This window comes from Battus philenor, unplaced genomic scaffold (assembly GCF_028537555.1).
Source record: "Battus philenor isolate CCGP_79_NKW_IND1 unplaced genomic scaffold, ilBatPhil1.0.hap1 SCAF_2, whole genome shotgun sequence".
NCBI lineage: Eukaryota > Metazoa > Arthropoda > Insecta > Lepidoptera > Papilionidae > Battus > Battus philenor.
The window spans coordinates 8,349,794-8,373,180 of NW_027181682.1; the positions used below are offsets into that span (position 1 = coordinate 8,349,794).

At 34.4% G+C, this 23,387-nt stretch overlaps 2 protein-coding genes across 2 annotated transcripts; one reads left to right on the forward strand and one right to left on the reverse strand.

Annotated features, from left to right (window-relative positions):
* Positions 1-1,207: 1,207 nt before the first annotated feature.
* On the forward strand, positions 1,208-6,885 carry AlaRS (alanine--tRNA ligase, cytoplasmic). The gene is made up of 2 exons (XM_068764828.1): positions 1,208-1,369; positions 3,097-6,885. The coding sequence occupies exon 2, from the start codon at positions 3,110-3,112 to the stop codon at positions 6,011-6,013; it is 2,904 nt and encodes a 967-aa protein (XP_068620929.1). The 5' UTR covers positions 1,208-1,369; positions 3,097-3,109; the 3' UTR covers positions 6,014-6,885.
* Positions 6,886-7,520: 635 nt separating this feature from the next.
* Positions 7,521-23,180, reverse strand: Su(dx) (Suppressor of deltex). The gene is made up of 13 exons (XM_068764944.1): positions 22,962-23,180; positions 22,101-22,219; positions 20,853-21,140; positions 18,635-18,879; positions 18,161-18,435; positions 17,172-17,464; positions 16,054-16,292; positions 14,433-14,726; positions 12,141-12,641; positions 11,419-11,514; positions 10,397-10,549; positions 9,209-9,340; positions 7,521-7,895 (listed from the first exon to the last, which is right to left on the reverse strand). The coding sequence occupies exons 2-13, from the start codon at positions 22,159-22,161 to the stop codon at positions 7,758-7,760; spliced, it is 2,715 nt and encodes a 904-aa protein (XP_068621045.1). The 5' UTR covers positions 22,162-22,219; positions 22,962-23,180; the 3' UTR covers positions 7,521-7,757.
* Positions 23,181-23,387: the final 207 nt, after the last annotated feature.

The following is a 23,387-nucleotide window of genomic DNA, read 5'->3' on the forward strand; positions in this document are numbered from 1 at the left end:
TATACGACTTTCAGTATGGAAGAGAGCAGCCTCACAGTGACTTCCAGTAGTTCTTCCAAATTTCAAAAAGGATCTGAAGGAAGGGACATCCTTTTAAAACTCAAATTATTCAAGAACTAAAAGTTAGTGACATTGTTTCGTGCAGAAATTTTTTTCAAACTTCCAACATCGCATTCGCTCTGCCAATCCCTTTTTTTGGAACGACAAGGCTCATTTTCGCATAAATGGCCACGTCTACAAGCAAGACTAAAACAACAATGTCGTCGCATTGTCCCAAGATAACTGTGTCCCTCCCACTAGGTACAATTAGAGTTATTTTTGAAAATGCTCAAAGTCCGGCGACTTATGGCTAAATACTGGGAAATGAGAACTATTGAAGCATGATTTCTGATTTCTTTGTGCCAAACCTGTAAGCTCATCCATCGTACACATAACACACGTAGTTTCTTCAGGATGTTGTGGCTACAGACATGATCACGACTTCAAAGAATTTGCTTTGGAAAGCTTTCTCCCTAATTGATGACTGAGAACGCCAAACTTAATTTCACTGGATTTTTATAGGATTCCGCAAATAGAAAGTTTACAATAACAATCCCAAAATTCTTGTAAATTTAAATTAAAATATTTATTGAGAAAACAGTTCAAATGAACCAAGTTTACTGCAACGTGTGGCGCACAACACAAGACTAAGTTCTAAACAATTTGTGCAAACTCGACAGAGGATATTTAAACGATATGCTCTTTAAAACTGAAAGCCGCGTTTATATTCTATCGTTTAATGCTTTTAAAACTATGTGTCAAATATTACATTTTTTATTTAAGTGTGAAAACACAAGTCGGCTACAGGACTCCCACAGCAAACACAAATATTTATTAACGCTTAAAAATACGCGCACTTTTAAAATTACATTACATTAGCAATATTTTATCCTATATTATTCATAGATTACTAACTTAAAGATTGTAACAAGAGGCACATTATGTTTAATGTACCTCTTGTTACAATCTTATTTATTGATATTTACATTTTTATAAAAAAAAATCGTGTTAAGTTCCTTTTACTAAGATCATCCCTTTTTGGGTGTTAATATTTTTTTGTTTTATTACTATGACCTAGTGCTTAATTTGATTTTAAAACGAATTAGGTTATAATTTTTTTAAACTTGACATTCAAGTGAAAGCACCGTTTGGCCTTTAAACGTCACAATTAATCTAGTACATAACTGGCCGATACAGTATATATATGTAATAAGTACGTACTCCATAACCCTAATCTGCTACGTTGCTGTCAAATAACCGGAACATTTAGTCTGCCGTCACTGAAGTTTTGTCGTAGTCTAATTAACAGTAACGAATTGTGTTGCACCAGGTATTTGAAGCTTACATCTTTTAATAAAAATCCATCTCGAATACTTTTTATATTTTTAATCATCTCATATTTAATTGGAATCAATTATAATTAACCTTTACTTTTGTTCCATATGGTTACCAATTTATGATTCATAAAATATTAAACATTACTAAACATATAAATTTAATATCAAATGACATTATACCAATTCAGTATTATACTTATTTGCCAGGAAATCTAGTGTCTCTTTTACATATCAATTTGTCTGGTGTGTTGTACTCCAATAAATTATTTCCGTGTCATGTCAAAAGGCCTACAAAACTTCTCAGTTTAATTCAAAAGCACCTAGTCATTATCTGCTTGTGTCACTACAATAAAATTACATCATGCTTAATTCTTAGTTTAGTAATTCCCAATTATATTGTTGGCTTTTCTTCCATTTGACCCAGATTTGTTTGTGACACAATTATAATAGCTACTACATTTCAAAACGTTATGATCTTTTTACAAATAGATATATCTTAGTTATATTTACCTAAAACCTATTAGTTGTAAAAAGACTTGAAGGCACTTACAAGTGACAAGACATGAGGCTAAGTAGTAAGTAGTAATATTGTTTCTTCTTAAAAATGAGCTGGTGTATAATGGTATTTAAAACTAAAGCACGCAAATTGAGACTTCAATACTTATAGTGAGAAGTCTTAACAGCATAGCAATTATAAGCTATAGAAATTTAAATTTAACAAACTCTACAATATTTTAGGAAACTATCATGTGGTAACCACACTGTTTCATATCATCTTTGCTCCTTGGGGCAATCATACAGGTTATGCTGAACTTTTAGCAGCTAATTACTAATTGTGTAGTTCACATTTGACGCCTGTTGGCAAAAAAGCATTGGAACAATTTTGTGCACTGCCACCTGTCATATTATAAGATTACTTTTATTGAAATAAGCCTACCAAAGGCCATAGAAAATATATAATCCCACAAAATTATTAAGAAAAAATTATAAATCCCCTTAATGTGATCCTGTCATCATTATGTTTCCGAATCTGCAACTGTTGTACCAAGATCACATCAGGAATACACAAATAATAAAAGTGATTATAACTAAAGATTTATAGTTCCTGAAAATGATAATATTAATTAAACTAATTACATATTTAGGTGAAGATTTAAAGTTCTTTGATAATCTGTAATGAATTTGAAAGGAGTTTTTCAAGATTCTATTTTACTGAAATAAACAACCAATTTGAGTTTATTTAATTTTAAACAGTTTTGAATAAAAAGATCAAGACTTTAAGAAAACAATGTGCTAGCCATTTTTAGATATAAAACAGCTTACACCATCCAGAATGTTGTAATTAAAATTATTATAAGGTATTACACCTTTCACCACTCTATATGAATGCAATTTATGAAATTGGTGATGAAACAAATGTTTTAGCTCTACCCACTTTTTTCTACCATAGTTTGTAATTGAGTTTATGGCAAGTAACTAAAACATGAAGCTCTACTATGTTTGTGATAAATACATGTTAAGTTTGTAGCTGCGTTATAATGTTACCTTAACATTAATATCTGATTTAGCTGTATGCTAAATTAATAAAATTATTGAATCATTGTCATAAATTATGTTACTTCCAACTATACAGATTGGATTAATAAATAATTCATTAAGAACATTATATATATATGGGAACACCAAATATATTAAAACAATGTTTTTTGTATCTTTGCAGATAAATTTATAACATGGATACATCAATGACTGGTAACCAGATTCGACAAACATTTATTGACTTCTTCATAAGCAAAAAAGGTCATAAATATGTACACTCTTCATCTACAATTCCATTAGATGATCCAACGCTACTGTTCGCGAATGCGGGCATGAATCAATTTAAACCCATTTTTTTGGGGTCTGTCGATCCTAATTCTGACATGGCCCAATATGTCCGAGTGGTAAACACACAGAAATGTATCAGAGCAGGAGGAAAGCATAATGATTTGGATGATGTTGGAAAAGATGTTTATCATCATACTTTTTTTGAAATGATGGGAAATTGGTCATTTGGCGATTATTTTAAAAAAGAAATTTGTGCATGGGCTTGGGAACTTTTAACTGAAGTTTACAAGTTGCCGGCTGATAGGTTATATGTCACTTATTTTGGAGGGGATGTTGTGTCCGGTCTCGAACCAGATTTAGAGTGTAAGAATATTTGGTTGAATCTCGGTCTCCCCGAAAATCACATATTACCAGGAAGTATGAAAGATAATTTTTGGGAAATGGGGGAGACAGGTCCATGTGGCCCTTGTTCTGAATTGCATTATGACAGAATAGGTGAGCGCAATGCAGCACACCTCGTGAACATGGACGATCCAGATGTTTTAGAAATTTGGAACTTAGTATTTATACAATTTAATAGAGAAACTGATGGATCGTTAAAATTATTGCCTAAAAAACATATTGATTGTGGATTAGGTCTGGAAAGGCTTGTTTCTGTAATTCAAAATAAAAGAGCTAACTATGATACAGATTTTTTTATGCCATTATTTAAAGCTATAGAGATAGGTACAAAAACAAGGCCTTATACTGGAAAGGTGGGTGCTGATGACATCGATGGCATTGACATGGCATATCGAGTATTGGCTGATCATGCGAGAACTTTAACCATTGCTTTATCGGATGGTGGGTACCCAGATAATACTGGGAGGGGCTACGTTCTGCGAAGAATTTTACGACGAGCTATACGTTATGCATCAGAAAAATTAAACGGGAAACCTGGATTTTTCGGTTCACTCGTTAATACTGTAGTGCTGTTATTAGGTGATGTTTTTCCAGAGATAAAAAAAGATCCAGCGTCAGTTATACAAATTATTAATGAAGAAGAAATTCAATTTTTAAAAACCCTTTCACGTGGCAGGAATTTACTTAACAGAACTATTGAAAAATTAGGCGATTCTAAAGTCGTACCCGGCGATGTTGTGTGGCGCTTATACGACACCTACGGATTTCCTGTGGATTTAACTCATTTAATGTGTGAAGAGAGAGGACTGGAAATTGACATGGAGGCGTACGAAAAAGCTAAAAAACAATCACTTTTAAATTCTCAAGGTAAAAGTGTAGGCCAAGAAGATTTACTGGCTTTAGACATACATGCAATTAGTTATTTACAAGATAATGGTGTACCTGTAACCGATGATTCTCCTAAATATAGTTACACGCCTTCCTCAAGCGACAAAGACGCTGTTTATAATTTTATGCCCTGTATGGCAACTGTATTAGCGTTGCGATGCAATAAAAAGTTTGTAGATGAAGTATCATCTGGCCAAGAATGTGGCTTAATTTTGGACCGTACTAGTTTCTATGCCGAGCAAGGAGGACAAATCTACGACGAAGGTTATATGGTCAAGGCAAATGATGATAGCGTAGAATTTACCGTGAAGAATGTTCAAGTCAAAGGTGGATATGTCTTACACACTGGTAAAGTTGAGGGTACACTAAAGGTTGGAGATACGCTCAGTTTGCATATTGATACTGAAAGACGTCGGCTTGTTATGAATAATCATACTGGTACACATATACTTAATAATGTGTTAAGAAAAGTTCTCGGAAACGACTCCGATCAACGAGGATCACTAGTAATGCCTGATCGTTTGAGATTTGATTTTACTAATAAAGGCCCTATGACTATTAAACAAATAAAAGAAGTGGAAGATGAAATAAAAGAAATAATTGAAAGCAATAAACCCGTCTACGCTAAACACACCAGTCTTGCTGAGGCCAAAAAAATTAAAGGTCTAAGAGCCATGTTTGACGAACACTACCCTGACCCAGTACGCGTTGTTTCCGTGGGTATACCAGTAACTGAACTTGAAAAAAATCCTGATGGGGCAGCAGGGTATGAAACTTCTGTAGAATTTTGTGGTGGATCACATCTTCATCAAACTGGCCATATAGGCGATTACGTAATAGTAAGTGAAGAAGGAATTGCAAAAGGCATTCGGAGGATTGTTGCTTTAACAGGTCCAGAAGCAGTAAAAGCTTTAAATAAACTAAGCGTTCTAGAAAATGAAGTAAACATCATTGCTGAATTTATCAAAGAACAAAGTAATGACAAAAATCTAAAAGAAATCGTTAGAAAAATAGTTGACCTTACAAACGACATATCTCATGCGCAAATATCATACTGGAAAAAAGAAGAACTTAGAAATATGTTAAAAGGCTTAAAAAAGCAACTTGATGACAAAGAAAGAGCCTCAAAGGCCATGATTATCACTCAAGCTATTGAAAAAACTAAGGAATTATGTATAGAAAAAAAAGAGTCGACGGTTATTGTCAGTGAATTAAATGCCTCTGGCAATACAAAGGCTTTGGATGGTGCTTTAAAACAGGTTAAACAAACTTTACCCAATACTGCTGCGATGTTCTTTTCTATAGATCACGAAACAAACAAAATTTATTGTTTGGCAGCTGTGCCAAAAGTTTTAAACGAAAAAGGGTTATTGGCTTCTGAATGGGTTCAATCGGTTGTTGGAGTAATGGGTGGCAAAGGTGGCGGCAAAGCAGAGTCTGCGCAAGCATCAGGAGCTAATCACGAATGTATTCAAGAGGCCATTAAAATAGCTAAAAATTTTGCTCAGTCGAAATTGTAAGCTAATTTGATTTGCATGCATAAGTTTTTTAATGAAGCTATAATTGAGCAAAATCGCGAAAACACCAAACAGTCATATTTTATAAAAGCTGAAAGTTTCTTTGAGCATACTTTTTTTCTCGTGCTCCACTGGGAGGTGTAAGTTTTTTTGTCTTTCTCATACTCTCTTATACTTTGTTACATTTCATACATCGACTCTCTTCGTTATTTTACTATCAGTTACTATTATACAATTATGTATCACAAATTTTATTTCAGTTTTTCACAATTTGTTCCTAATATTTATCTTTCTTCTATTTACTTACGTCTTATTCCTTTTTATAGCTGTACCGATTATCCTCCAGTGCTTCGAAAAAAACTGGCGTCCTTCTTGTTCATCAACTAGCGAGGCGATGTTACTTTCCTCAATTCTTTTCTGCAACCTAAACTGGCAATACGTTTGTTACGCGTCAAATACGAGACAGTAGGTAATTATATTCACCTCAGTCGTGTCCGCCCCCGGATCACAAGTGCACGAAGGACTCTATTTGAGATTAAATCTATAAAGGTACTCTGAGGATCTCCTGTGCCTCTTGAACATCTCTGGGCATACTCTGAATTATCGAGGCTTTGGATAGATAGATGATAGAGGTTTGCAATGTTGTAGTCATGATATGAATTACGTCATAATCATTTTATTTCGAAAACCAAAAATACGCTTTATAATATGAGAAAACTAAACCGTTTATTCATCAATGTTGTTTCAGCTTTTATAAAATACCGAAGAACGCGTTTATTGGCTTTTGGACAATGAGAGGTAATTTATTTTATAACTTTACAATATCAATACTAGTGTACTAACATTTCAACTGAGCAAAACAATTGTAAAAATAATTAAATATTCTATTAATTATAACGAGTTTTATTGTCTGGTTTTGCACCTGGGAACAGCGCCAAATTTCACGCAAACTTAGTTTATCAAAAACTTTATTTCCCAACGTTATATTTCTAATATGAATTAGATTTCGGTTTGTATTCAATAATCAAACCAATTATCCAATTTTATTAAACAAATAAGAAAATATAGAACTTCTTTCTTGGTCACATATTTTTTAACAAATAAAACCGACAAATTCTACACCCAATAATGAATTATAGCTGTATGGCTCAAAAAGAATATCTAGAAGCAAGCAGTTGCTACTTAATGTTCCTAGTTTTAATAAAACTATTTTTTTAAATAGTCATGGATAAAATTTTGCAGGTTGGATTCTATATCCAAACTATACATTGTGATTGTTCATTTCAAATAATTACATTTCTTTTATTTATTTTAAAAATGTTAAAACCATAGTGAAAAGTACACTGACTGACGCTTTAACCCTGATATTTGGATTAACATCAGTCTCATTAACTTGCATTGCAGTTTTCAAAACATTTACAATTTCTTGAACTAGATTTTGTTCAAAGTATAGGGAATAATTAAGGAAGTCAATGATACATTAGACAATCGATATTTTTAAAGATTTTATTGAACTTTATAAACGAACTTTTTTTAATATAGCTCAAACAAAATATATCTTATACAACTGACATAATACACTAATTTTATCTACATAATATATTGTTTAAACAATATTGATAAAAGTATTTGGTTGGTCTTTTTTGACGGCACCGATTTCAAAGGTGTGTAATGCCATTTAGGAAGATGGTGCATATTAAATTAAAAATTATAATAATTTACATTGTACTATAGTTAACAAAAATATTTATTCCTGTCCGAACCCTTCCGTTTCTTCTATGGCATAATTTAGTTTTTCACACAGTTGTTCGTAACTCTTGTAGGGCGGGAGATCCAGTCTATTGAAACAAGTGTGCGACCGAGGCAGCCAGGTGTCTTTCCCCACCTATATGACGATCATAATTATTGAAGTATCAAAAATTACAATTTACATTATATAACATTGCACAATTTTTTTAAGAGTTACTTAAGAACTATTGTCAAAATTATGTCTAGTTTATATACGGAATATATTCGCGTTTATTTAACATTAAAAGGCATAAATTATATTTTATCCAATCCAAATGGTTATCAAATGAATATAAATTTGTTAGCTGTTGAGCAAATATTATAGTAATAAATGTAATTGCTAACCATTGTAAAATGACTTACGTAATATTTTGGTTTACTTAAGTGTTATGTGCTTTACGACGACGACTTTATAATATTTTCAAGACATTGTAACTGATATTTCTACAAGCAAATTATAAATAATTTAGCCATTGTACGCAATCATGTGATTAATAATTTATTTTTATACGGACCGGACTATCACTGTTGCCCAAATGGCATTTGCAGATTCTTCGGATTCAGGTGGTAGGGCGCGGAGAACGCCTAGCCTAAGACCTCTTTTAAAGTAACGAAGCTCAAGCGCTTTCGGGGGAGCCTTGCCCTTTGATTCGTACTAGTATTTCACCGAATTGGGAGGCCGCAAAGTTCTTAAATCGCTTAGGTGGACGCATCATGGAGTGACTAGCTCAAGGACTTCCACGAGGAGTCCACGTGCTTGACCTGTCACTCGTCGATAATACCCGCTTAGCAATCCCACACAAGGGCACCCAAGAGGCAAAAATGAATAACCATAAGGTTAATGGTATATCTAATAATTAAACCCGTAACGCTTTCTGAAAATAGCCTACTTACCAGAAGGAGTGGAGTAAAATAAACGAATAAAATATAAGTCATCGACCGCCGTATTCTAGATGTATACCGTTATTCTTTTTACAATGACCTAAACTTGGTGGCTAAAGATAAGTAAGGACAACATGAAATAAACAACAAAAACTAGGTTGTAATGCCACAACAACGAGCATGCAAACAACTTTTACGGCAGCCTGGCAAGTGTGAACATTGTGAGTGTTTGGAAGAATTACAAAAAGTTATAGATATTTACAAGGTAATAGATATTTAAATATAAAGAATATACATCTGTCAAATAACAGAGTTGAAAATATATAATTTATCAAAACCAATTGTGGCTCTGGATTCAATATAAATATTTAATTAAAATTGAGAATTTGTTATTGGGTACTCATAATATAAACAAGCAAAATTTTATAAAAAATAAGAAATAACTGACTTAGATTGGACCTTGGATAAAAAAATATGTGTCAGTTTTCAAAGAACTTAAAATTTAAAAGTGCAGTAAGTATATTATACCTTTTCTATACAAAAACGTTGTGGTCCATTTGAACCCATTAGTTCGGCAAAACCGCCTACAGGCACTCTACATGTTCCTGTTACGAACTGAAGTAATCTTGCTCGTTTTTCATTGTCCATTTGTCTGACGAACTGAAATGATAGAACAAAAATATTTAAAACGAAGAAAATACAGAATTTTTTTAAATGTAATATAAGAATAAGTCTTTACCCTTGTAAGCTCATCAATATGAGAATGAGACAATAATGTACTTGTATTATTAGATACTATATTTAAGTTCTCTAGACTTGTTAGTCGAAACTACACAGTAATTAAGAACAATTAAAACAAACTTGGAAAAAAATAAATCAAAAGGTCAAGTGGGAAAATATTCATGGAATACTTCTTCGCCGCCGTCGTAATTCAGCCAATAGACGCATTGCAAGGCATAAACTTCCCCCAAAAATATCTATGGGGGCACATAACACAATCGCCGCGCTTATGGGGGTTGGCGATCGCAGTGCGGTATTGTCGTACGCAGAGGATGCTGCCTCTGGAAACTTTTGTTAAGCAGTGGCAATCCTATATAATTAATGAACAAACTTTAAATGACATAAGATTATATCACGGGAACCTATCCCCCGAACTACGATCGGTCTAAGTTTCAGTCGTCTATCGCTGGCTATGACTGAGTTTGCTGTAGTTCTGTGCGTAGCTTTTAACATTTCTAAAATCCAAATTCCGTGACGTCCACCAAACCTGGCCTGCGTGGCGGACTAAAGCTGGTCACCATTTCTCTAAGAGAAAGCTTTTATCCAAAAATTATCAATGAACCAACCATACAATAAAAATGCATACGATTGTTGATTTCACAAAAGTAATATCAGTTTCTTTTTTTAAAACATTAAGTAACTTCATTTTGATATAATCAACTTCAAAAAAGTGGCATTCTCATAATAGTTAAACAAAATTAAACTTAAAACTCAACTTTTTAAAATAAGATAATCTGACTTTTTTCAGATCCTTTTTTTTTGGTTAATATTAATTTTGAATTAAATGTTAAGTTTAAATTAATATATTGTGGTCGACTGTCATTCAAATCTCAATAAGTGCTATATTTTTTTTTATTGCATTTTGTTTATGTGTAATATTGTAATATTTTTTTGACAATCCTTAATTGATAAAACAATTATACGAAATATGCAAACCTGCCAGAACCAGACGACCTGTTTACTTGTACGAGTGTAGTGACGGTAGATTGCATTACGTTGCCAGTCGTCCACGTCCACCTCCTGCATGCCGCACAACATCAGCTCCAGTTCACGTTCATCAAAGTATTTCAGCCACTCCAGTGGCACAACCTAAATGTTTTGAAGAAAGACAAAAACTTTTCATTATAAAATCATAAGATATCGAGATCCATATTGAGTGACATTAAATTCATTTACAACATTGTTGAAGCGGCTTCGACGTGTGTATACTACCTATAATGCTACCGAAACCGCAGTACCACGCCTTAGGTTTGTGTGCGGCGAAGAATAGTATCGTCCCGTCAGTTTACAGTGAAATAGTTGACGAGGTTGGACATATCCTATTCTGCATTAAAACCCAAATTAAAAGCAAGATGGGGTAATTCAGTAGTTAAATAAGTAATAGCAAAAAGATTAATTTATATAGATGATCAGTTTTCAAACATTACGTTATATGTAAGAAAACATTTATAAGTTTAAATTAAACAAAAAATTTAAGTTTTCGTTTTACTGCACAATAGCTTAAATAGAACCCATATCTGGATAGCAGTATAGTTACAAATAATTAAGAATACTTAGTCAAAACTATAAAGAACAAAACAAAATAAAACAACTTTAAAAATGTATAAGTACTACATTTGAACTATTAAATTGGTAACAAAGTATAGATTTATTTGTTTCATGGTTGTTTATGTTGAATAACTATGACCTACATATATAAATATATACACATATATATACTACATAAACTATATAATATATATATATATACCTCTATATATATATATAGAAGTATATATATTTTGACGGATAAGCAAGTGCACGCGTATTGTGCAACAGCGCGCGCACAGATCACCCTAGTTTGAATATGAACATGCAATACCTTCATATAATTCAAATTGAATTTGAAAATATAAGGAGCAATCTCGTATTCACACGAGTACATATATCCTAATCTATAACAGAGATACTTAGTATACCTCATTGAATCCATCCAAAAAAGCAGAAGTTTGTTCCTCTATTCCTCGGGACATCCTCCATTGAGTGACCAGTTGTAAATATTGCTCTTTATTTGCCTAAAACACATTAATTTAAATTAACTGATTATTTGAGACTATAAATATTTCTTATGTACGAAACAAGCACGGGCAGCCTGGGTACTTTACTTTTGTATGTTCACTTTTTCAAATTTATCAATAAACTTAGGGGCAATTTGTCATAGACAGCGAACAGATAATAGGATGTAGATATGTGCAAAAAGTTTATATCTTGGCGCCACGTCCATAATTCTAACAAGCAATGGAAGCGGTATCAATGATTCAAATGTACAAGTTATTGAAATTAACTATTTCTACCTACACACAAGCACGTATAGTTACGTGTCTCACTTAACCATGTATGTATCGCGGGAATTTTCCTATAGAAAAGTCTTTTTCGTAATAAAATGACACTTCATTTCCAGACATATTCATACGTTTATATCTATATCAGCAAAGTTGACGCCGCACACTTTACAAAGATTTCCTCCATCGTGTAATAAATATATTTCCATCGGTTCTCTATTTAATTTCAATATTAATAAAAGCTGTAATAAATAATGGACCTATTACATCATTTTGTATCGTCTCCACACACGCACACACACACACACACACACATATATCCTTATATCTTACTTTAGATATATTTTTTGTAAACTTACTTCTGTAACTCGCTCCTTATCACCTCCAGGTTTCAATTCATGATGAATCACTTGACCCAACACTTCAAAATCTACACTGTACCACATCTCCAGGCCGCACTCATCAATGTCATTATCTCTTATCCACACTAAAGAGTTGTAAAACTCTGGATCAATCGATTCAATATCTTTCATTGTGAGTTTCTTGTTAAGCATGCGTTTGTAAAATGGCATGGTGAATCCTGAATAAATAAACCGACCGTGATATAAAGCCATTGCAATAAAACGTCCAATGAACTTAAAGTATAGCAGATGGTCTGGGTTGACATAGCTAGCCGGGTTGATCTGGAGACTGTAATTATTCTTATTGGCGTATTCAAAAAGACAGTACATAGGATTAAGAACTTCATGGGATAACAAGAAAAACCATTCCCGACTGACGCCCCCGTAGTCCAAACCCTCTTCTCCTCGAAATATTATATACAGTCTTCTACGCAGCTCATATGCGGGTAATCTCATAATCTGTAACAATAATTAAAAAACTCATTTTGAAACATTCTTGCAAACAATTCATTAACAGAAACTGAAGATAAGACGAATAACTACATCTGTTAATGCGCAAGGTGATATTACGAAACTAGTTTATTTTACTGTTTAACCATTGCTCTTTTTCTCTTTCTCATAATATAAGCAATGTAAACGGTTCAACCAACAGCAAGTTTCGTACATTTTGGTTAACCAAAAACTCTTGACTGCTATAAGATTTATTTTAATTTTAATAGTAAGAAAAAGTAGGCCTAAGATATCTTGTGGAACTTTATTATATGCACGTATACTCAGACCATAAAATATACGTTCCTTTTTCAAGGCATAATTTAGGCGTTACCGAGTTTTTTGTTGTTGTTGTTGTTGTTGTGTTTATCATCCGTATGTCCTATATAATAAGTATTTAAATTTTATCACAAATAATATGTCATTAAAGGAGTATTTAAAAGCAACCGTTATATGTAATACAAATTGATTAACATTATTTTAAAATTATTAAAAACCTGTCTTAGAGAATCCCTAGCTTTTAAATTATAAATAATAGTCCATACAGCTCTTTTTTGTAAAATTAATATAGAATTAATTTCGGCGGCACTGCTACTGCACACACCGCACTTGGTGCAGGGTGAGGTATTAGTGGTCCTCTTGGCTTATTTCTAGATTATTTCAGTTTCATTACAATTTGCTTGGTTCCGACTTGCTTGCTAATAACTAACTTGCTTCTCTGCGTGATAATGTGCCTTAGCTCTGGTTGCAAAGTAGTTACGACCAACAATTGATCGTTCAGTGATAGTTCGTTCTTCCCCCGAGAAGATGCATCGAAGACGACCCTTACTTTGGTAGTATCTTTGTGTTGCCTGACCACAGCATGATGAGGTAAGTAGTTGGACTGAAGATTCTTAATTTCATGTGCGGGTACTTCTTCTGTATGACCTAGTGCCAGAACTCCTGCTCCTTGATGACTTCATTGTATTTTTGTTTTTTAGATTTTTATCATTATTCAACTTGTGTTCGAGCGATTTCAGAATTTTTTTCAGAGGCCTTGGATTCTGTCACTACAGGATTAATGATCTTAAATGAAAACCGCATGACTTGGTACAAATTACAAATTATTTCAATCAGTTAGCGCTAAAATTATACATTAATTCTTTGCGGCCAGCTAAAAATTCAAACCATAGTTGCTCAACAGCAATCTAACTTCAACATATTCTTTAGTTAACCTTTCTTTAAGCGATTTTTCAAAGTTCGCCTCTGCTTTACAAACTCGTAAACACAATTCATTTTGGAAGTTAGATTTGAACAACGTAATGTACAGTCACATTATAAATTAATGTGAGAAAAAATGTTGTGAAAGTAGCTAAAAGTATTAACATCCGTTGTCTTACTTTTTTAATTGCAAAGACCAAACATCGATAATTCGTTGAAACCACCTCCACAATTTCACGGAAAAACTAAGTATCAATGTACATATGAATATACAATCTTAACGTCGTTATACTCTTGATATCTAAAATTATGTAATATATGTATCAAAGCACATGTTATCTCAACATTTAAAAGTATTTCCTAATTAGCTAATTTTAACTATCTTATTTTATCCATATGTTTCGTAAGTATGCGTGTATTTTCCTATGTCCTATCAGTTTAATAAAAACTAACACACTCACTTGTGTTTAGTAAAATAAAAAAGTTCTTTTTCCTTTTTTAGCATACAGATTCTCATCAGTCAACCTACCAGTCAATTAATACAAAGAGCGGAATATTTACCTGATGGTAAGAGTCTTCGAAAAGTGTTTGTCTAGATAACGTTATTTTGATATGGCTGGGCAATGCATTGCTCTGACACAAGTATCTGAACTGGCTAAGTTTCCACCGAAAAGAACGTTCGTAGGCTCGAGGGACACCGTAGGCGCCCTGAGGTCCTTTCGGGGCGCCGGGACGGGGATCTTGGAATGTAGTGGTGCGAGTGTTGTGATCCACGAAGTACCTTGTGCCTTCCTCTGTAAACCTTATCTCCCAGCCGGGAGGAAGTGCTTCTTCTAATGCTGACACTTCTTGTCCCTGTGAAAAACATATATTTAGAAACAACTCTTTAAAAGCTGCAATGTTAAAATTTTAGGATACCAAATTTACTTTATCATCATCATTTCAGCTGCATCAGTACTAGGAAGAAAAGATGTAAAAAGAGTTGGAGATTCAGATTTAGCTACAAGAAATATGAATATCAGGTATTTAGCTGAGGTCACAATTTCATATGATAGTCTTCCGAGCCTAACAACGACAATGTCACATGTAAAAGGTTAATTTCCCATGTCAAACTGCTGTACAAAAGAATAAATAAATATATTTTCGGAATAAATCTTGTACACTAGGTGAATTAGAACAGATTTATGATACACAAAACAAGCATTCAAAGTTTGATTTCGGAAAAAAACAATAAGCAATGGATGAACCAACCCTTTGGGAATTTTGGAGGTTAGTTATATCCGAATGAAGGAGGTAAAAGACGTAGTACATTATTACACCAGTACAATCAGCATACAAAGCCGTAGCTACGAACAAGGCTACTGTAAAAAGTTTCTGGAACTACTTGACTACCCATTCTATTCCCTGGACTGGTTTTAGCTGTTGATGCATTTCGGAACCAAAGAGGTTATTTTTTTCAAAATGAATGAATGGTTTGAAAAAGAGATGAATGGGATGGAGGTATTGATTTATACTACGTGTAACACAACCGATGGATCAAACTCCTCTGGAGTAGGAGACCGCAATACATATCAACTTCACCCCTCTTCCTCTTTTCCAAAATAACAAACGATGCCCTAAAAAATTCCAGTTTTAAATTTGTTTTGTGCGACAACTTCCTCATACCTACTCCATATTGCAATCCTCAGGTTGTACGAAAGTATTTGTGGTAGTTGTCATAATCGCCACATAGATGAATCTTGCGATCGCGTCTTGAGTCTCGTTCGTGATACGAACTCGTGCGTACTTTATCACATATCACGCATGAGTTCGTATCACATAATATTAATAGTTGTGATAATAGTTACATTGTATCATTAACTTCGCTGAAGTAATCAGATATTTTGAAGTAAAGCATAAATTTCTAAATATCAACCGAACCATTGAAAATTGCTGGATTTACATGTATATGAAATGGATAGGTATTGAGATCACCCTGTATATATACGGCGACAACGATAATATTTTAATAAATATTTCGTAATTAACAATTGACTAAATTTGACTGTGATAGATCCATTCTTGTACATTGTATTTAATACTTATCAATAATTTACTTATTTTTAATTACTATTCTTGTCAAAAGTAATCATTGGAATTCCTAAATCAGTATGCCCTTAAAATATCGTCAAGTCAACCGCACCTGCGTGCGTGGGTCTTCCCACTGCGTGGTGCGGTTCTTGTGGTTGACGTAGTAAACGCGGCCGTCGGGCTGCACGCGACGCTCCCAACCGGCGGGCAACGCGCCCAGTGCGTCGTCTGCGCCGGTCACGCTCGTGTTGGTCGCGCCGCCAGCACCAGCGCTCGCAGCAGTGATTGCGCTTGCTGCGCTACTTGCAATCGTTAGGCCTCCGCTGGGAAGTCCATTGCTGCTACTCCCAGCTGTAAGCAGGCACATTTCACTTCAATTTTCAAAAGGTAGTTTAATATTGTTACACTTAAACTTACATTTAAGATAGAACTTGCCAGATATGAAGATTGTTATATAGTACAATTCGTGATCACAGCCATAGTAGGATATAAGCTTACCTCATAGATATCAAATGAGACTTGCCGGAAGCAGCTTGCTTCCAGCATCGTGTGAGGCAAGTCCATTGCTGCGCTTTCTGGTTCGTGATCTCCACTTCAGAACCATAAGGCATAGGTCTACGCACTATGTGACCAGGTCACTGCCAATTCAAATTGCCATCTCGCCGGGCTATATCGGGCCTTTTCGTACGTCTACGGATCTTAACATTTCTGATTGGAACTCATAGAGAAATTTCAAGAATAGCCTATTCCACGACCCGTTAAGCAACTTTGAGCTTGCCATGAGACTCACGAGTGAAAGAACATATTTCTGTACTGTCATGTTCATAAGGCTGGAAGTCATCAAAAGACTCGAAACTATTCGTGACTACCCTTGAAAACAGGTTATACACAAAGCTTAGAGGCGCAAAGGGCTTATAATTCTTCAAAAAGATGTTATGGCCTTTTTTTGTAGAAGAGCACTACCTTGCCGCAGATTCGTGTTTCTGGCGATTTCCTGTGAAGCAAGACTAAAGCTCTTGAACAGCTTTCAGTACTAGTGTTCCACCGACTTTAAGAAACTATGATGTTATTTTGTCATTAGCCGGACCCTTTCGTTGTGACAGTCTGCTCCGCCGACCGATGTACATTATGCCTAAAAACGTGGTCTATACACGTCATTCACACAGGTCGTCGCGCGCATATCGTCTATAGGTGGCGCTCTAACGAAATGATTAAAGAAAGTTGATTTACCAGCAGGGGCGTCGTCAGAGTCAGGTTGGTGCGGCGGGTGTGGGGGGTGTGGCGGCTGCGGGGCCGGATAGAGGAAGCGCTGGTTGCCCTGGGCGACCACGTGGCGGCGCTCTCCGCGCCAGTGCTGGAAACGCGCCAGGCGCTCGGTGTCGGGCCGCTGCCACGTGGTGGTCCGCGTGTTGTGGTCCACATAATACACGCGTCCGCGAGCGTCGCGTCTCACCTCCCAGCCCATGGGCAGCGGCTGCGGTCGCTCCCACGACGTCGATCGCGTGTTATGATCTACGTAATATCTGCATTAATAAAACAAAAATTGTTAAATCGTTATTATAATATACCAAAATAAATATTTTTATTAATTTTATATTTAGATCATTTTAAACAAAACGGCACCACATTGCTGCTCATTTGGAAAAATAAAACCTATTTGTCTTTCATTACCTCAATACTAACAAATTTTGGTATGTATTAACTTAATTATAAATAAATTTTCCAGAAGCGAGAACTTCTATGCTATTTCAATATTTCAACTTAATGTTGTGTTTGAATGTTTCCTTTTAAATTTTCAAAGAATAATAGTATTACTTAAGTTTAAGTTTACTGGATTAGGACCATTACATAACATTCAACATTCCCCTCGGTTGACTTCTCCAATGTCACTCCAAACAACTCGGTCAACTGACTTTTGATTAAAACTAAAGGAACACAGCAAGATATTATCAAAAAGTAATCTGTATAAATAAAAAATAAAAATATTTTTTTTATTATGAATCTGTGAAGTGCTGTCAAAAAATAAATTTCTGTCAATGATTTTTATTTCTTCGTGGTTTTATGCTTGGATGATTTCGATCAGATTACCACCTTTTGCTTCCTACATTAGAAAAATATAGGAGCTTTTATCATTGTCTCACACACTATACTACTACACCAAACAAGTAATTAACTTTCGTGTGTAAAAACTTGATGACAAATATTATTTTTCCGCTTACCGTCGCCCATATACATCGTAACGCATTTCCCAGCCCGGTGGTAGAGGCTCTTCGCTTGCGGCAGCAGCGGTGGCCGATGCGGTAGTAGTGGTTGTGGCGGCAGGCGAGGCGGTAGTGGGGGGTGTATTATGTGAGCTGTGTGATGCCGCTTGCGCACCAGTGGCTGACGAACTATTTTCCGCGACGCTTTGTTCTACGTGTGACGGGCCAGCACTTCCTTCTATAGCAGCACCCGTTGCCACCCCATTACTAAGCGGAGGAGGGCCCGGTGGTGGCTAAAAATTAAAAATAAATCTTTCAATAAAACACTATCATTATAATATACATGTATATAATTTACTTTAATATAGATATATATTTTATTTCATGTTATTACATTTATTTTAAAGTATAAATTATTAATAATTAATATTTTTTGCCTATAATTAATATTATAGTTAGAAAAGGAAACGACTAATGTCCATAAACACTTACTCGGAGATTTTGTGTTCTCAACATTGATCGTAAAGTTTCTGAATTATTTCGTAAACGAGTTCTTGCACGAATTCCATCATTTAAAGGGCTACGTGAGTTAGTAGCCTCACCCAGTTCTTCTTGTGATCGGCTCAAAACAGTGGGATCAATTCGCAGCCCATCGAGAAGCAAAACTAAATCTGCCGTCTTGACTTCTACTGTAGTGTTTCCAGCAGTACCATCTTGTGACACAGATTTCATTAAATCTAAAAATAATATGAATTTTAGACACTTTCTGTCATCAAAAATGAGTCTCTTAGTACAGGAAATAACGCTTATAAGGACAAACACAATTTTACTTATGCATACTTTGTAATATAAATGTTTATGTGGCTTTAATTATAATTTTGACTACTACTAATATGAAAAGTGCTATTAAATCAAATGTAAATCATTAATTAAAAATATACTTAAATAATCTAAGTATGTGGGATTCCCACAGTTAACATAACTATTGTAAAGATAAATAACATATAATGTAATATAAGTATAAACAGTAATAATGAAACCCTTTCTCACACTCCTACAAAACTTAGAAAACCAACCACTATGACGAAACTTGTCCCTTTGGCGTCCTCCCGCGACAACGACTACATCATCGACATCTTACATCGATCTCGGCGGTGCTTGAAGCACTCTTTGATGCTTGTGGTGGGGCTGCAATAGACGACTGGAGTACACAAGAACAGCATGAGTCTCTAGAATAGCTTAGCGACGGGTTTACCTTTACACGGCGTCGCCCCCTAGAGTAAAGTCACGCAAACTTAATAATTGGCATCTGTTCATTGATTACCGGCAATTGGTGCGCATGGATTTTTATAACAGCACAGGACTTTTGAATTGACTACAAGAACACTGTTCACACAGTTTCACACTCTTGACCTACAAAGTCACGTAACATTTCTGCTTCCATGACTTTATGGGCGTGCTTTAGATGTGGCGATAAGGCAGTGTTCTGTTCGTATGGTCACCGCAGTTGATTAATTGTCTACGACCGGTGGATCCTTTCCTTTTGTGTAGAAATCCCTAATTTTTTTTTATTTTGTCCGTTCCTGTATCACTCGTCGTAATACTAGATGAGACTAAGGACAGTGATTAAGACTGCGGTACAATCTTCGTTACTGTGGCGATGACGACAGCGATACTTGCGTGCGACAGTTGGGGAGTCAGTGCGACAGTAGAGGCGAAGGCATTTAACAGGAGTACGAGAAGTCGACGAATATTAGGGCTTTTTAACTCCTTTGGGCTCCTGTAGTCCTCTTACTACTTATTGTCGGGTTACTTGTCCGCCACCCGTTAAAAGTCGTTTAGTGTTTTCCAACCGGGTTTACTGTTTCCCTGTTTAATTAACATCCTTTTGTAATATAATACAGAACTGGCATAGTGATCCTCCACCGTATCTTATTGGTCGCCATTTAATTATCATGGGAAGAGTGGGTGCATTATATTCTCTACGGTGGACCAGGAACTCACATGGGCGTTCCATGATGCAAATATCTCTATAGAAAACACACTTGTATCTTTAGAGATCGTTGTGTTATGGATGGTGCCTTTCATTGTTTTGTTTCAAACCAGAGCCTCCGTTCGTTCTTCAGCTTGTTTGTAGAAACATATGGCGGAAGAACTTCGACTGTTGTACAGCGCGAGACTTTCATTTTTTGTGTTTTATGTGGATGGTGATGGCAATGAGCATGCAGCATTAACGGCGAGCGCGGCCAGACTTCCGAAGTAAAGATGTGATTTTAGTACGCATGTTCCTTGACGATAAAGGCTACACAGGTCACTCATTCACACAGCGAATCTACACATAGGAAGAGGACACAAAAGGTACCTAAAGTAACCTAAAATCTCCATGTGTATACCAAGTCCTTAATGATCGTTACTTGCAAATCGAACGAATGCATGGATGCTTCTTTCAATACGCGAAGTTCGCGGTTTGCTGGCCGGGCCGGAATGAAAAGCGACAGAGTGCAGAGTTTCCTATCTGCAAGACCATTAGAAAAATCGTTTTCAGGATATCTCCTCTATGTGTAATCGAATCTCTGTAGCGTTTTTGTTAAACATTCTGTGATCATCTGGTATAAAAACAATAGTATTCCTATGTGTTTATTATGTATATAAAGTCTGAGAACAAGGATACATAGAAAAGACAAAATATCAAAGTTATTATTAGACATACCTACACACAGCTCCACATTTTCACATCTTCCATTGAAATAGTACAGAATTTTTAAAAGATTGCATCTTCTCTCTCCAATGATATGATCTTTTCTAAAACTATGATGGTCTGCCAACCGAAACATTAGCTGTGATAATGGTGTAACCAGCACTGTGAATTCTTCTTTCCATTTTGGATGCAATGTATTTTTTATGACTTCAGTTTTTCTCAAGACCTTACCATCTATTATAACTTGTAAATAAGGATTGGGTTTAAAGAGTCCAGAATTCCTAATAGTAGCTGATTCAACTGAAACATACAATACAAGTTAAAAAAACTTGGGTTTGTTGTTGAGTTTTTAATATTTAACCTTTTGCAATAATAGAGATGTAACAGTTAGAAAAATGTTTTAAACCACCTAAATTCAAATAAAACAATCTAGAAATCTAATTAGGTGGCTAGTAATTCACACAGATGGGATTTGTTTTATTGTATGTATATAATAAAACAATATTTTTAAAAGAGCAACAGTTGAGTTTCTTGCTGGCTTTTCCCAGCAGAACTGCCCTCTAAGCTGGTGGTAAGTTCCTGTAGGAATAACAATGCTGACATTTTATGTTGATTTACAGTGCTTGCAATAGCCTATTTGAATAATAAACAAAAAGAAATTATGGCACCTGCATGGACAACTTTATATAAAACACTTATGAAGAGCAGAAGCCATACTGTCATTTTAGATGTGGCAAAGATCATTTACACAATGGTATCTAGATGAGTACGAGTAACCCAATACTGATTTCTGCCACTGACATATATTAAGCTACATCCCATTCCACATTCTATTGTAACAGATAGGTTGTACTTTATACTATTAAGAAATGCTTGATTTACCTCAAAATGTAATTCAGAAATGTTCATTCCATAATTTTGTATATGGCATCACATACGCAATATACATTTAATTTCCTATACCTTCTTGATAACACAATCACATGTTAATATCTATTATACTATATTACATGATTTAGAAAATTTCCAATAATGATTTATGATAATTTATCACTAACACAAAGTACAGATTTTTCAAACCTTCAAATTTTAATTACACTAAGCTAGTTAATTAAGTTACTCCCTAATTAAAGAACTTAATTTGACAAAATTTTGTTCAATTTAGTTAAAGCAATAATCAATAAAAAAAAAACTAGGTAATGTTCAAGTTCAACCGCAAACTGTTTCTATTAGAGGAAGTTTTTTCAAAGGACTTATTACCTGTTAAACTGAGTTGATGATATGTAGATAGTGCATTTAGTGATGGCATAATTTCTGACATCTTGGATCATAGTCAATGCATCCTTATTTTTAATTTATTGAAGTTACTGTTTTGTCTCCTGAAAATAATTTTGATAATATTAAATTATTAAAAACTTGAAACAAATCTTTGAGCATTTAAATTCTTTTATCTTTTTTAGCATAAGACAACTATTCATTCCTACTAGAGAAATATAGTAAAAAGAGGTGATATTAAATATCTATGTAATATAGATGATATCTGTACATGGATTAGTATAAGTAGTCATCAATATTTTATTACATAATTACTTATTGCCAGCCATTGTTATGCTAGGATCTTTATATCAAAGAGATTGAGATTCAAAAATGTTAAGAAAAGAGAGAGGAAAGGTACTGGTACTTAACCAGTTAAAACATAGTATTTATGCAATTTTATAAAACATTCTACATAAACATTAGTTTACACAAGAGTCAATCCATGCATTAGAAAATTTCTCAAGAAGAATAATTTAACTTTCGGAATAAGATGGTAATTTTATATAAATAATACTAAAAGTGATATAAAACAGATAAGAGAGTGAAAATTTGGTGTGACAACAAGAATTTGGTAAATAGTAGTAGGAGATAAGAAACGATAAATATAAAGTGATTAGATGTAAATTAAAATTTTTGCAACAGGAAACTATATGTACCAACAGGAAAAATATTTAGTAACCATAGCTGTTTTAAATACTATGACCAATTAGGCATGGTGGTAATTTTACAACTTAAAAGCGAGTGTTTATATTAGATACTTACCATAAAAACTTAACAAGAGTTTTTACAAAATTTCATACTTACGTGTAGGTCTTTATCTTGTCTTATCTCACTGAAGTCAGAAAGGAAACGAACAAGAAATAGTCATATCTACCAATTAACAACACCACTTTATGAACGATATCAACACTGCCGATAAAATTAAAATGTCCTGAACTGTTTTCACTTTTGAACAATTATTTACAAAACTGTGATGTGGTAAACAAAAATAATTCTGAAAATAATTAGTCACAAGTTAGTCATTACCACAGATCGCTTTTCAATCAAAGAGTATATAAACACTATTTATAATGTCAATACCTCAATCTACAGCCAAAAAATAACAAAGAAATGACAAGTCTTCATTATAAATTAGTTTTATTTAATTACATTTGAAATAAGCATCTGCCAAAAAGTTGGCTTATACTCTTTGGTAAAATATAAAAATACAAATTTAACATTGGGATAATA

Coding starts and splice junctions, on each gene's coding strand:
- AlaRS (XM_068764828.1), top strand. CDS start 3,110: ATGGATACATCAATGACTGGTAACCAGATTCGACAAACATTTATTGAC.